The sequence below is a fragment of the Diplotaxodon limnothrissa genome, linkage group LG22 (genome assembly GCF_057381915.1).
Source record: "Diplotaxodon limnothrissa isolate DT_005_m linkage group LG22, D_limnothrissa_male_GT1.1, whole genome shotgun sequence".
In the NCBI taxonomy this organism is placed as follows: domain Eukaryota; kingdom Metazoa; phylum Chordata; class Actinopteri; order Cichliformes; family Cichlidae; genus Diplotaxodon; species Diplotaxodon limnothrissa.
Window position 1 is genome coordinate 28,143,439 of NC_140616.1, and position 15,160 is coordinate 28,158,598.

The 15,160-nt window shown below is 44.8% G+C and overlaps 1 protein-coding gene across 2 annotated transcripts in view; it reads left to right on the forward strand.

The window, feature by feature from the left end:
- The window catches only part of arid1ab (AT-rich interactive domain 1Ab), a 57,415-nt gene that overhangs the window by 26,114 nt on the left and 16,141 nt on the right, over window positions 1-15,160 (forward strand). For both annotated transcript variants that reach the window (XM_085346699.1, XM_085346700.1), the window contains exons 3-4: window positions 2,237-2,938; window positions 3,754-3,861. In XM_085346699.1, coding sequence (XP_085202825.1) covers window positions 2,237-2,938; window positions 3,754-3,861 — 810 coding nt within the window. The remainder of the gene's footprint in view (window positions 1-2,236; window positions 2,939-3,753; window positions 3,862-15,160) is intronic.

Consider the following 15,160-nt stretch of genomic DNA (forward strand, 5'->3'; position numbering starts at 1 on the left):
GAAACCTTGCACAACCAATATTTGCTGTTAAGACATTTCTGTGCAGATTATTTTTGAAATATCTGGTGACTTAGGCTAAATTCTTTTCATCAATTATGCTAGTAAATTTAGCAGATTGTCCACTAAGTAGGTGATGAGATGTTTTTGTACATTTTGGTTTACTGCACCAATTTAAGAGTCCTTAAAAAGAAATGTAAAATAATTTGAATAAGAAATATGACAAGAAAAATATTTGTAAGGTGATATGTAGCAGTCGAGTTTAAAAAAAGCAGCACTGTGCAGTCAGAATTTATTCCACAAATTTGTACCATCTAGTGAGAAGAAGACATGAACTAGGATAAGAAACTACAGCATGGTTTGAGAGGAGAGCCTGTAGTATCGATAGGGTAACACTCTTCTGCCATACTGCCAGAGTAATAGAGCATTGGAACAACTATGTCATTACTAGAAAGTCTAATCCAGGTCAAAACAACTCTTCGTTAGCAGAAGATATTTAACAAATGTCATGTATCCAGGTACAGTGACTTAAAGGAATTGAAAGCCATTAAGGCATGACCCTGTTCTGGTTGTCATAGGGAAGTGTGTGTGTGTGTGTGTGTGTGTGTGTGTGTGTGTGTGTGTGTGTGTGTGTGTGTGTGTGTCATATCTGACAGTTAGCTTAGCATAACAATTGTAATTAAACAAAAAGCTAAAGATCTGAAAGACTTACAGTGTGGCCCTGTGTCTGTTTTTTTTTTTTTTAACTAGATATATCTTGTAAACTAGAGAGGATGAAGTGCATTAACATATAACCAAATAACGTTCACCTGCTCTGCTAGACATCAAAGAAATATCAGCATTGTCACCTTGAGTGTCTCTTACCTTGCATACTTAAACAGGACTTTAAATAATAAGTTATTAGGGTGGATGAAAGCCCCAACCAAAATTCTGCCTCTTCTGTCACACCAACCCTTCCTCAACTACATCCACGAACCTCCTCTGAAGAGTCCAACCAAACTGTGTTTCTGTATCTTTTTCACTTGAATCCCAAAAGGCTCTGAAGAAAGAGGAGGGGTGAAAAAAACTCTTTACAGGGATAGACACAAAAGAGAGCAGCCCATCAGTTTCCCACTGTCTGATTTATTTTCATGCTTGAAAGCCAAAGATGGGGGGGAAATCCAAGCTGTGTCGACAGGCACAGTGGGCAGCACCTTCTGACAGCGTTGTTCAATTGAAAACGGCAAACATCCAGTTTGCTATAGCTACTTACTCATAGCTAGGAATAAGCCCCTTCTTGAACTCTCTCAGCCAGGCAGTTCATCTTAACAGAGAAATGCATGCAGGGAATCCCGTAGAGTGAAGCCTTTTTCTTGTGCGTCCGCTGCCTGTGGTCTTGTGCCCATTGTGTGGTGTGATTATCTCATACTGGCCTGCCTGGTGTTTGACCGTGGACTCGATAAGTGCCCTGCAGAGAAGAAAACGGCTTCCCCGCCTTTGTCAGACAGATACAATACAGCCACTTCATGTTGTTTTAAATGTGAGGCCATTCTTTACTATCTTGTATTTTCTTATAGTTCTCGAGTAGCTGAGAACCCCCTCACCCCCCTTCAGTCCCCTTGCGAAGAAGAAAAAACCCCACACATGGCTCCCCCCCCTTCTTCTTTTCTTATTACAGTGTTTCCTCACAAGGTCAGCGCTTTCTCCTTCCATGTTCCTTGAGGGTAATGAAACAAAAACACTGGTATTGAAAGGCATTCCGCGAGCAGGTTCGGGCAGAATATGAAAAGGCTCATATTGAAGTTCAAGGAGATGAAGTCAAAACTCAATTTTTATTTTCATGCCAGTAATTTAAAGCAATACACGGCTGAATTCCGACACTTGGATGCTTTTTCTTATGTGCTTTGACTGATCAGTTTATAGTGAGGAACACACCACTCAAACTGAGGGGTGGGGGGGCAGTTTGTCTTTTCTGTTTAATCTGTGAGGAAGATGAAGAGATGCTCTGATTACTCTGTGGAGAATGAATGGTAAAAAATGAAAACTAAAGAGGTGACTTTGAATATTGAGTTATTTTTATATATTTCTGCAGATCCCATCAGTACACATGCTGTATTCAGGTAGTGACTGATATTCCACAGAGGGGCTCCGGATAGTAAAACTGTGCCTGGTTGTGTCTTCTCGCACTTTCAGATCAAGCATCGCTAGTCTTCCCCTTTGAAGATAAACTACTGTTGATAACTGATATCCTATTTTCTAGATGTCAGCATATGGACAACAGGGCCCAGGAGGCTATGGACAGCAAAGTCAGGGCTACTATGGTCAGCATGGCCCTGCGCCTCACCCTGGACAGCAGCAACCTCCATACTCTGGCCAACCCCAGGGAACCTCTGGACCTTCATACCCCCAACAGGGCCATCCTTCACAGACTCCAGGCCAACACGGGCAGCCAGGACCCCCATACCAACAATCTCAAGGTCCCCACGGCCCTCCTCAGAGTCAACCTCCGTATAGCCAGCCCCAGCAGTCTCAGCCAGGACAGCCACCCTATGTATCTCCCCAGCAACAGCAGAGTCAACAACAGCAGCAGCAGCAGCAGCAGGGACCTGGTCCGCAAAGTCAGCAGGGCTCTCAGGGCCAGCCTGGGTACCCGCAACCCTCTGGTCCAGGGCAGCCACCACAGCAGCAAACCCCACAACAACAAGGGCCCCCACAACAACAACAACCACCACAACAACAACAGCAGCAGCAGCAACAACAACAACAACCAGGAGGTCCACCTCCTCAAGCCCAACAGCCTCCAGGTCATGGCCAGCAGGGCCAGCCATCACCATATTCTCAGACTCCCCCGCTGCAACAGCAGCAGCAACAACAACAACAGCAGCAGCAGCAGCAGCAACCACCACAACAACAACAGCAGCAGCAGCAGTCACCTTATCAGAGGTTCCCACCTCCTCCACAGGTAATCCTTACACAAAACTCTATTAGAACACTTTAGCTGTAATTTGATGTGATGTGCTGTGTCAGGGGCAACTGTGTTTCCATTAGCAGGAGATTCCTGCGCTGACACATGCTCTTGACTTTACTGTACTTAATCAGTGCTGTAATGATGTCCGTGCCGATCTAACAGTGGCACTGTAAACTGCCTGCTTCCCAGGAAATGCCTTCACTTGATAACTTTCAATAGTCGGTTGAAAAGAACATTGCACGCTCAGCTTTCCATAGCAAAAACACATGGAAGAAGTGAGATGCTGCTCTACAAGGGTTAAACAGGGAAACAGCCATGAGAGCTTTTGAATAAACCTTTGGTGTGGCCCACTCAGAGCTGCTTTGTTGGTAATTAAGCTTTAATTACTTAGTTAATTAAACAGGCTCCTGTCTGTTAAATGGATAGTATGAACAACAGGAAATGGACCGCACACAAGACCGTTGACAGAACGGGGCAGTTTTTAGTAGTTTCTTGTAAAAAATAAATAAAAAAATATGATAAGTTGAAGCACAAGCTGTAGAATAAGCAGTGAGTTTTCCCCATGCCATGTGAGCCCTGTGGCAACACAAACATGACGTACAGTAAATATTCAAATCACAGTCGGTCACGGCTCTCTACATTTATCCAGCCCAGTGGAGATCTGTTATTTGTATCAGTGTGACAGTGGTTATATTAGCTGTGCACTGCAAAAAGGGAACAAGCAGTAATAAATGCTCGACTCTGAGATTTTATTTTATTTTTTTTTACATTGTGTCCATTTTGTCTCTTGTCTTCGTTCTTCCAATCAGGAACTCTCCCAGGATTCCTTCAGCTCACAGTCCAGCGCTCCTCCATCTAACCAGCCAAACAAGAGCAGTCAAGAAGACAGCATGCAGGCGCGGCCATCCAGTCTGCCGGTGAGGCTTCTGTCTTCGCTTTTAACTTCTGAATTTTGTAGCAGGTTTCATCGCCAGAATTCCACATTCACAGACGCCCTTGATGAATATCCCACAGAAGCAACATTTAAACTAACATTTATAAACCATTTGTAATCGTAACCGCATAGTCAGCCCAACATGTAGGACAGCACTGATATAATTAGTGATGTTAGTCAGACTTGATTGAATTCAGAATCTATAGCCATATGTGGTAGAGGAAAATCACCCAGCTCTAAATGTCATTATGGCTGCCTCTGTGAACATGTTATAATATTTTTCCTTTATTATTTCGATAGAGTGGAGTGGAGATTGACAGGAAATGTGGGGATAGAACAGGGGAATGACATGCAGCAAAGTTCTGGCTGGGTGTTGATCCGGGAACTAGGCTGCTTTAGCCGATTTGGTAAGCGCCTAAAACCCCTCGACCATGGGTTCACCCCTTAAATGAGATTTAAGCAAATCCCATCCTGGTGTTTCTTACTCTGTACCCATTTCTCCTGCTTGAAACTCAGACTAAAATTGAACTTATTTCTCAAAACAGTTGATGTTTACTAGGCTTTGCTCTGTGATTCAGTTTGAGTTACTTCATAGGTGAATTTGTATAGTGTCACTCAGAGTGAAGCAAACATGCAAATGTGGAGTAAATGTTGGCTTTTGGATTCCACCGTGCAATCGATTGTGCTTGTGAATCCAATGGTTTGGTAGTCAATCTATTCAGAGCAATGTGATGGAAATGTTATACATGATCACAACTCTGTGGGTATCATGTGCTTTAGTAGAAAAAGGCCCAATATTTTGTTCTGCAGATGTTAGTGGAGTAATAGCTTTGTTGCTAAATTCACAGTATCTTGAGAAATTTCTCCCTCCTAGATGGAATATTTGAAACCAAGTATCTCCCACCCTCTACCTAACTTCCCCCAACATGTCGTGGCAGATCGTTGTCCCTCTCCTGGAGCCTGGTTCTGCCAGAGGTTTCTTCCTCTTAAAAGGAAGATTTTCCTTCCCACTGTCGCCAAGTGCTTGCTCATAGGCGGTTATCTGATTGTTGGGGGTTTCTCTCTGTTATTCTAGGTTTTACTCTACAATATAAAGTGTTTTGAGGCGATTGTTGTTGTGATTTGGCGCTGTATAAATAAAGTTGAATTCAGTAGTATCTGGATATCAGTGACAACAGCACAAGAATTTTTGAAGGAGAGGTAAAGAGCGCTATAATGTTAATTTAGACCCCAACCCTTCCCACAAGAAGCTGATAGCACGAGCAAGCAAAGTCACGGTTTCCATTTGCTCTTAAAGAGCAAAGAAATCAGAAAGTGGGGAAAAATAGTTCTGCCTGGATAAGGATTGTTGAAAGTGAAGCAAATCTCGCATCTGATAGCCCTCTGGCTAAGATAAAGGTGAGAGAACCCCCCAACCCCACACACACACACTCACCCTCCACCAGCCCTCCACCCCATGCTCCGTGTTAAAGAGGTGTCTCGCTGTAACACGTTGCAGTTTCCATGGCAGTGTTTATAGGTCAGACTGCAGATCTAACCTCATTCTGGGCCTCAGGGAAGGAGAGTGAGAAATGAGATCATTAATAAGAAAGAATGAAAGTGAGGGAGCAGAGTTTGGAGGGGTGGGAGGGGGGGAGATGTGTGGGACTGAGGGAGTGCAAGCAAATAACTTCAAATAGTGTGAGTGATTGGTTGGAGTGGAAGATGCTGAAAGAGGGAGGGATGAGAGGCAGCGCTGTCTACGCCAGTAGGGGATGCCCTCAGGATGTGTTTCCCTCCTCTTTTATTTATTTCCCTTATTTATTTATACACCTCTCTGTGGACCTGGCCATTGGTCAGGAAGGCTAGGCCAGGGCTATTTTTATTTATTTCTTTATTATTATTATTTTTACTTTCTATCTTCTCAGGGATTCCCCATCAGTGTTGTCTGATTGGCCGACAGAGCCATTAATCTGGTTATGGCAGTGGTAAACAGATCTCCTCCTCCCGTTCTTTTTCCTCCTCATCCCTGCGGCACCAAAGTGTGTGCAGATGAGACCATGCTAACTCAGAGTATAACCCTGCCAGCCTGAGTCCGAGCAGCTGGGGTGACACCTGCAGGTGTTAGAAGTAGATGTGCATCGATGATACCTGTTGTACAAGGTGCTGAAGTTATTCTGTAACCTCTGCTAAACTATAAAAGCGGCAGAAAATATCACCAACAAGTCAGAAATGCTGAGAAAAGGATTTGTGACAATGAAACTCTACAATAAAGAGTGGTGTAAAAACTCCAATGCTTTGTGCGATAGAACTGAAATATGTGTAAAGACTGCTCTCAGTAAGAAAAAAAATAGTACTTAGCCCGGTCCTTTCCCCCGAACTCAAAATAAATGGATGTGTTGTTAAAAAAAGAGCCACACATTCATTACAGCCTGCATCACAATTCTGCTGTTGTTAACAGGACACCTACTTATACAGACAGTGGTCCTTACTAGGGCTGGACGATATGGGCTAAAATTCATATCGCATATCATTTGAAGCATGTGCGGTAACGATATATATCGCGATATATTCTTTTCTTCTGTATAACGTATTTTCCACACTATAAGGCACACTTAGAATCCTTTAATTTTCTCAAAAATCGAGAGTGCGCCTTATGTATGAATTCTGGTTGTGCTTACTGACCTCGAACTGATTTTGGCAGAAATCTGTTAAAAAATGTTTTAGTACAACTTTGGTAAGCCGCACTGCTTGATGGATTGTCAGAGCATTACGGCTGCCGTAGTGAGGAGCTTCGCGGAGTAATCTGGGTCCAAAACTCCGTCCCTTCAGGTCCCAAAGTCAAACGAACACTAAGAGTTAAAAACGGTCTAAATTCTTTCATCTGTAATTAAATCATCAGCGTTGCTGCTTTATCGGGTGTAACAATTAAGTTTTACATCCATGCATCCATGAAAACAGAATTTATTTAATTTAACGGAGTTGGAAGTTAACAGGAAATTAGCTCGCTAGTTTACACCTAAACATTTCATACCAAGTTCTGACAGTGACGCTGGAGGATGAACGCCAACTTTTTTTCCACTCGATAAAAGTTAACGTGAGGGATTCTGGTGGTTAGGGACAAATGCAATCGTATAGCAGGATGCTATACACGGGCCAAACTTCAGTCAGGAGAACAACTGAGATTATTCGTGCACAATACAAGGTTAGTTATTAATATACTGCAACAACATGGGACTAGAGCAGCTGCGAGAGAATTCAACATTAATGAATCAATGTTACGGAAGTGGAGGTAGCGCAGTTTTTGGCTTTCCCCATATTTCAAAAGTGCTTCATCTCTTTGCTATGACTGTCGCCCGCCATAATTTGCAGATGATAATGGTTGTAGCCGCTGCGATGCTTTCGACCAAAACAGGCGCAGCTTGATGACATCATCAACATGCGCTATCGCGATAGAGCGATATAGTCAAAATCTCTATCGTTGGCCAAATTTATATCGTTTCTATCGTATATCGTTTATATCGCCCACCCCTAGTCCTTACTACTAGCTAGTTGAGGTAGGCAGCTCGAGCTATGCTGTGTCACACACATAACATGGCACTCTCTACTTATACCATATAACAAACACAGCACAAATTGGCGGTCTGTTTAATTTTTATGTCGCTGCCCTGCATCACTATCCATCCCTTCTAACACCTCAACGTCCACCGACAGGCTCTAAAAATTATCACTCCAGTTTTTGTGCATGATTTCTGGGGACCTGTGAGGTCGGAGCCCAAAAACCAAAGTCTTAACTGCTCTGCCATAATAAAATAATTTCAAACGTGAGGTCACTGCAGTAAAGAAAACAAGATGCATACTTGTATAAAAAAAATGAAATGATAATAACATTTGTGACCAAGGAATACAAATATCAAAAAGAATGAATGTAGTTATAGTAACTCGCTAACTTGAGCCGTTTTCGGGCTTGAATGTGAAGTTGCCCTTTGTCCCGTGTTGAACACACCAGGAGACAGTCAACCTCGGATTTGTTGTCACCACTGGAAAACCTCTGTTTGGTTTAGGTGGGAATTGGCCTGGATGGGTACCTATTGCATGTGCTCACTTTGACATTGTTAGGAAGCAAGCCAGGTTTGGAAGTAATATGTGTAATATCTGATCTGATTATTGTTGAATTTTTCTATTTTAACATGCAGTTCCCCCAAATAACCGAGAGAAAGATTTACAGCTGCAGTCATAAAAAGAAAAGATGATTTAAGGGGTCATGGTCAGACTTGTTGGGGTTCATATGTGTTGGTTTGACCACATATGAAACCAAGGTTGTATAAATCAAATGTATAGAAATGTTTTTTTGTGTGTGTGTTGTCCACACACAAATTCTTCCTTGTATTCTAGCCCAATAAATGTGGAGGTTTTATGTGGTATGATTATTTTTATTTTACACTTATTAGTGGATTGATGAGTGTAATAGATACAAATTTTCCTGTTCTTGTCTCAAAATAAGTAACTGGTACTAAATTGTGTTTATACTTCTCTCGTTTAGGAAGCGTTTGCTAATCTAATCTTAAATAACTAATTAGCCTTACGCCAAGCAAAGGAGCGTATTTAAGTGCATCTGTCAGAAAGAAAGGTACAGGTTTATTTTGAAGGGGGGAAAAAAGTATGTTTATTTTGTAAGAACCTGCAGTAATTTGTATAGACTCATTTCTTTTAATCTGCCTGAGATCTTGTTTGAATCCCGATCCAACAGCGACTGAGGGGTAAATGCCATTTAGCTACTTTAGTAGCATTCGTGCAGAGCCAGCCAGACATCACCTCATCGAGAGCACAGATGGGTCTGTTTGAGGCAGGTGCTTAAAAACCGAGCGTCTGTTAGGCCGCTGCTGAGGTGGGAATAAAGGTGTACAGAAGGCTCAGTGCCTGCTGGAAGGCACAGGTAGGAGAGCAACAGTCGGTTTGAGAACAGGGCTGCGGATAAGAAGTGGAAGAGAGAGAGATTAAAACATAGAGAGACACACACACATGTGCGGTCAGAGTGGAACTAGCTGAGCAGGTTCAACTGGTTCCTGGTTTGTTTTCACTCTGGCTCCAGGAGACACATGCACAGTTTAACTGTTGAGTATTTACCTCGCTGTTCATTTGATCAGTTCTGAGGAATCCTTTTTTTATGTTTTTACCGTTTGGTTATCTAACTGAAGCTTGTCTTGGGGGGGGGTGAAATACAGCAGCAAAGTAGTAGTCTTTGTGGTCTTCGAATATACATCTGGCCTTATAACACTTGTGGCATTTCAAGGAAAGGAAATGAATTAAGAGATAAGAAGTAGGTGAGGAAAAAAAAGGGTTTGTGTTCTTTTTTTCGATCAAATACTTCACATTATTGACTCTGTTTGTAATGAATAACCATAGTTCATGATTAAAGGGGGGACTCTGCCATTTTTTTTTTTTTAAAACACATGAATGACTTAGCTCTTCTTGAGGAGCTATTTAATTTCCCCTCTGGCAGCTCCTCAACGAGTTTGATGTCTGTGCTAATGTCACACGTCTGGGACACACCTTTAATGTTGACGTGTGATGCTGGTCAGATTTTTGGGGTGTCTGTGTGTGTTGTAGTAGTAGCCATGCAGACGTGAATACTCGGGAACTCGTTCGTCGAGGGCCCAGCAGAAGTAAAGCAGGCGTCTTTCATACTCCTTAGATGTGACATTTCCTCTCTGTGTCAAACCGTGGAAAGGGGAATAACTAGCAGGACACCATCAAGCCCCGTCACTCCCACCCACCTCTCTTCTAGTCTTTTTTTTCCCTTCTTTTTCTTTAAAATCCCCTTCTTGTCCTTTCCCAAGTCTTTTGTACACCCTTTCTCCACTGTGGGGCTAATCCCACTCAGGACCGCCCACTGCTTGTGGTGCTCCTCTTTTCTGATGTGTCTGAATGTGCTCTAGACTTAAGAGGAAGGTCACATGTTGGTCATACACTTGCACTCGAGTTTGTTTTTTCTCTCCTCTGTCCTGGTCCTCTGGTTTCTCTTCTCACAATAAGAGTCTTTACCGTTAGGAGAATGTATTTCCCTAATTATGCAGATTCTTGAGCCTTATGTGTGAAGTCATTGATGCATTTCTGCTATTTGTGTTCTCAAGTTCCTGTTTTTTGTTGTTTTGGTTGGACAGCCATCCACTGAAGATCCTAGTTTTCCCCACCTTTAAACGTATCACTGCTTATCTTGAGTCCCGCCTTTGCGTGAATCCACTCTTATCCAGAGCTCAGGGACCACCCACACCAACAACAGTCCCCCCCCCCTCTTAATGACCTTTAATGTTATGTGCCAAGCCTTCTGATCTGGAACCGAGGGATCTTCCAGCCTTGCTGATCAACTCCGAGTCCCCCCCTCCCCCTCCCTTCCCTTCCCCTCCCTTCCTTCTGCCTCCAATCCCCATTCCCTCCTCAGCCCAACCCAGCTCTGCTCTCATGCGGCAGCTAAGCTTGTTTTTGCGACATAGCTCTGGAGCAATCAGCCTGACAAGGCCGGCCCACTTTTTTTTTCTCTCTGTCTCTCTCTCTCTCTTTTTTCTCCTACCCAGCCCAACCCCCTCAGCGCCTTTTTCATTATTACACTCTGTTTTTGTGCAGCATTTCTTTATTTCTGTTTGAAATATATTTCTATATGAATATATTTCTCCCCCCTCTCTCTCTGACTCGTTCCTCTTTCTGTCTAAATTCTCGTTTTCTCTTTCCCTCGCCTGCGCCCTCCTCCCCCTCTCTTTCCTTCCTCGTTCGCTCTCTTCTCTCAGTAAATCAGCTTTCATAACGCTGTGCAGCGCAGCCTTGTTTTGCGAGGTTCTGACAGTATTCAGAGTCCTGGGCCAGTTTCCTGTTGCTATTCTGGGGGCCTTGCTTCCTGTGTGGACATGTCTTATTCAGATTCCAGGGTGCCTCCCCCCATTCTCCCAGCTCGTCTGTTTCTTTCTCCTTCTTTTCTTTAGATGATTTTTAATGAATCTATTTGAGGAAATTTAGTCTGTTGACAAAGTGTCTTGTTTTGCATTTACTTCACTGAATTGTTTCTCCACCTGGAAAAAAAAACACCCCAAAAACTTAACAAAAAAGCCCTGACACACACACACACACGCACACACAGAGTGCATCAAGCACTCTCCCTTCTGCGCTCTCTGCACACTCACTCACTCTCACACTCGCGTGCACACTCTCCCATGCCCCTCCCCTCTGCCTCCATTTTTGCTGGGCTGAGCTAGTTTTGCAGCACAAAGACTGTGGCTGACTGCAGCACTGTATGTCCCTGGCTTTCTCTGGCGCTCGCTGGAACAAGCTGCTGAGCACGGACTGATGAAAAGAGGCTGACAATGAATTTAACTCTCGCTCTGCGAAATATCCCTTTTCATATTACATATGATTTTTTTCCTCCTATCCCCAGTTAATTCACTGCTGGTGTCCGTTGCTTTAGTAGCGCCCTCTAGACACACTGTGTGACAGTAAGAGGGAGGGGCGTTGCTGGTCTGGAAAGCAGGCAGACTGGCTGTAGAGGTCTGGAGCTTCCCCACCCTTCTAGCTCCCCCACCTCACCCCGAGGCCCCTCCAGCCCCCTCAGCCCTGCGCATCCCATCACCCCTCACCTCGGGCTGGGCAGCTGCCTGCCTCACTCGGGCATCTGTGCGCTGCCCTGGGACTCCCTGCTACTATTGTGATCTCCACAAAAGGCCCCCCACGCACACACCATCTCCCCATTATTCACAGCAATCAGACCCCTCCAACCACCCTCTCCCTCCCTCCCTCCCTCCCTCCTCCTCCTCCTCTCCACCGCCTCCCTTCATCTACTCTGTGGTAGCTCCACACAGGCTGCTGCAGTGTTTGTGTGCATTGCACACCTCCTTTTTTTTCCTGTTACCCCCACAGTGAAGCTCAATTAGGCAAATGTGGAGCGTTTAAAAAAGACCTCCCTACTTATTGATTAAGATTCATAGTTGGCCTAGATTTTTTTTTTGACTGCAAGCCTGTATCACACAGCAAAGTAAAAGCTGAACAGCACCGATCAGTGTCAGAAGGATTAGATTTTCGTATATCGTGGCATCCTCCCCTTTTTTTGTTTTTGCTGGTTCACTCTTTCATCTTCTACTTTCTGTTCCATGTTATTATCCTACCCACGCTGCTGATAAAGTAGCAGTGTAATGTTGATCTCTCGGGAGTTTGAGCTTGCTCATCTGTGGAGGTAGTAGACATTGTGTCTGAGATATCTGTCCCCAGCAGGGTGCTGTGAGCGTTGTGACACCCTGCTGTTGTTGTCACTATCCACCTTTGTTATTTACCTTGGGGAGATGAAATTGCACAAATGCGATTTGTTAATTTCAAACACTAACTGGGGTTCGAGTCATCTGCTTGGTGGCATATATATATGGTAAGGGTGCATGGCGCACCTATAGGGTGCTTTGGCTGTGCCTGGAGTTTCTCGTCTGTCTGTGCTGTGTGTGTGTGTGAAACCCTGTAATGGCTGCTGCTGCTGCTGTTTGAGGCAGGGGCCTGCCTTGCTTCTCCTCCTTTCTCCAGTTCTTCCCTCATAGTGGGATGGGAGTGCCCCCTTATGGTTGAGCTCAGCCCTGCAAATCTTGAGCTGGGGCTGGAGCAGCCTCTCCCCAGGTCTTTGGTTGACTTCCCATCAGCCCTTGGTATGTGGATACAGTCCCCAGATACAGGTGGAGGCTCTGGGGTGGCGGCTGACATGTCGGCAACGCCCACACGTCTGTCTTCTTTTCAGCAACCCGCTGGCATTTCATGGTAATGTAGCATTGACTGGTGGTTTGACAGAACAAATATCTTAAATTGTACTTTGTCTAAGGACTGTGTGTCATTGGTGAATGATGAAGACAAGCGCTCTGATCATAGGCGAGAGATAATGTGCTTTTGGGCTCAGTAAGTCAAGTCAGCACATTCAGATTCTGAGCTGAGAGAAAGAGAAGAGAAACTGCGCTGAGAAAAAAAAATTCACTTGATCTTAAGCTTGAAAGGGAAGCGATGACTTTTCCCATGACCCCATTCTGATATCAAAAGCCTACTTTGTCCTGAACAAGTGGTAAATGCGCAGCGCTGGAGTGCTCTGCTGACGAGGTCGTTGGCATATAAACATAAACATCTCCAGAATGAGATGGCAAAAAAAAAGACAAAGTTTGAGCGTGCCCTGTCCGCTTTGTGCTTCCGTGTTGTCTCCCAGTCCTCCCCAACAAATGTAATTAAAGGAGCTGGAGGGATATTGGGGGGTGTGGGGGGGTGAACAGGGCTTTGGTGCGTCTGCGTTTCCTGTAACAATGACGGGCTTCTTCTTTTGTAGTAGCTGACTGCACCGTGACCCTGCCAGGCACACAGGGAGGCCGTCGACAGAGACATGCAGACCTAGGAATGGCAGCAACAGGGGGGAGGGACTGTGTCGGCTCTAACGTGTCAACCACGTGGATCACAGTAACCATGGCAGCCCTTGACATGCAGCCAGCTTCCCCCTCTTCCCCTTCCATCCCTTTCTTCTTACTCTCTTCACTTTGCCACAGCGGATGTGTCGACTCTGAGCGAGCTGGGTTTGTTTTGTTTTGTTCTTTGCTGTATATATTGTGTTCAGCATCTGGAGGCCTGAGAACGAGGAAGCTTGCCAGCCCAGGCAGCGGGTGAGACTCTGAGGTCTGAGGATGACAGAATGAAGCGGGTCAGGGCAAGTGTGTGACTCAAAGATGAACTTTGGCACCCCCCTCCCTTCTCTTCTTCCTCCTCTTCCTCCTCACCACCACCACCAGATCTAGTTACACCACTGACCAGGGTTACATGTTCCAGATACGTGTCATTAACTCCGAGCCACTACGCTGCTTCTTCCACTTTCTGCTTCTCATAACCTACCAAAGAAAAAAAAGAGGGAGGAAAAAAGGCTGGCTTGGCAGACTAATGGCTCTGGTCGAGCTTGATTGATTCAGTGAAGTAATCTGCAAATGGAATACATTAGGACGGCAGAGAGCAGAGCAGATGACTCAGAGACAGCACGGGCGAGAGAGATGTGGAGAATGTAAGAATTGTGGGAGCAGCGAAGATTTTCAGCATTTGTGAACAAGAAGTGCGTTAGAAGAAGGAGACGAAGAAGAATAAAATTCTGGAAAGTTTGTATCGTTTTTAAAATGAATTTGAAACGAATTCATCGTTCGAAACGCTGCTTTTTAGCCTTTGAAAGCTCCCGAAGTCTGTTCTGCACTTCTCAGCTCTGAAGTTCCATGTTAGGCAGTGCTGGGAAAAAGCACAAAATGGCTGCCACAGAGAGGCTTTCTACAGAAAGAGCTGCAGCTTCTCTGCTGCTCTCTCTGCAACACGGCTCACCGGTCCTCCCCTTTCTTCCCCTGCACATAGAGAAATGGCTCGTTTCTGTATTTTCATATTGTCAGTTGTCATATTTGCCATTGATAATGCTGCTGTGACCTTCCTTCAAGCTCCCCCCCTCCACACACAGAGTCACACACCCCACCTGTGCTCACACGCTACTCCAACTTAACCACGCCACCTCTCAACTCCTCCTCATGCCTGATCTATGTCCTCTCTCCTCCTCTTCATCATTTGCCTTAAATAATGAGCGTGTTGAATAGCAGAGCCTCAGCAGCATCAGTATCACCAGCATCCACCACCCCTCCCCCTCCGTCCTCTCCTCGCTGTCCGGCTTGTGCAGTCAGCAGAACAGGCTGGTGCTGTGCAGTATTGAGCTGGGAAAAATCAATGACTGCAGAGTGGGAGTAGGTAGGAGCGTGTGTGTGTGTGTGTGTGTGTGTGTGTGTGTGTGTGTGTGTGTGTGTGTGTGTGTGTGTACAATTCTTCTGCCTATCCAAGCTGAGGATTCAGAGCTGTCAGATATTTACAGAATGTTAAAGAGCTCAGTCTGTACGCTGCATACGTGCCACTGTAGCAGTGCACACAGGCTGCACAAACGGAGCTTTTGCCGGCGTTATCGGGCCATTAAGGGATATTTTAAATTTTGCGGTTTTCATGCCGTACCATGCAGCGTTGTCACAAAAACACATTTGTTTGGGGGTTTTTTGTTTACTTTCCTGTTTTTCTCAGATGTTATGTCACTTTAAAGTCCTGCTGATTTATTCTGGTCCCAGTCTGGACCTGTTAGCACCAACCAGCTTCTTTTTGTTTCTTACAGATATTCTGTAATCTGGAGGAAAATAAAAATAGAAGACTGCTCTCACAACTTTATTCCAGCTAACTCAATCCCAGCTTTTTGCTGGACACATGATGCACACTTCAGTGTACCAATTAGCCATGCACGCCAC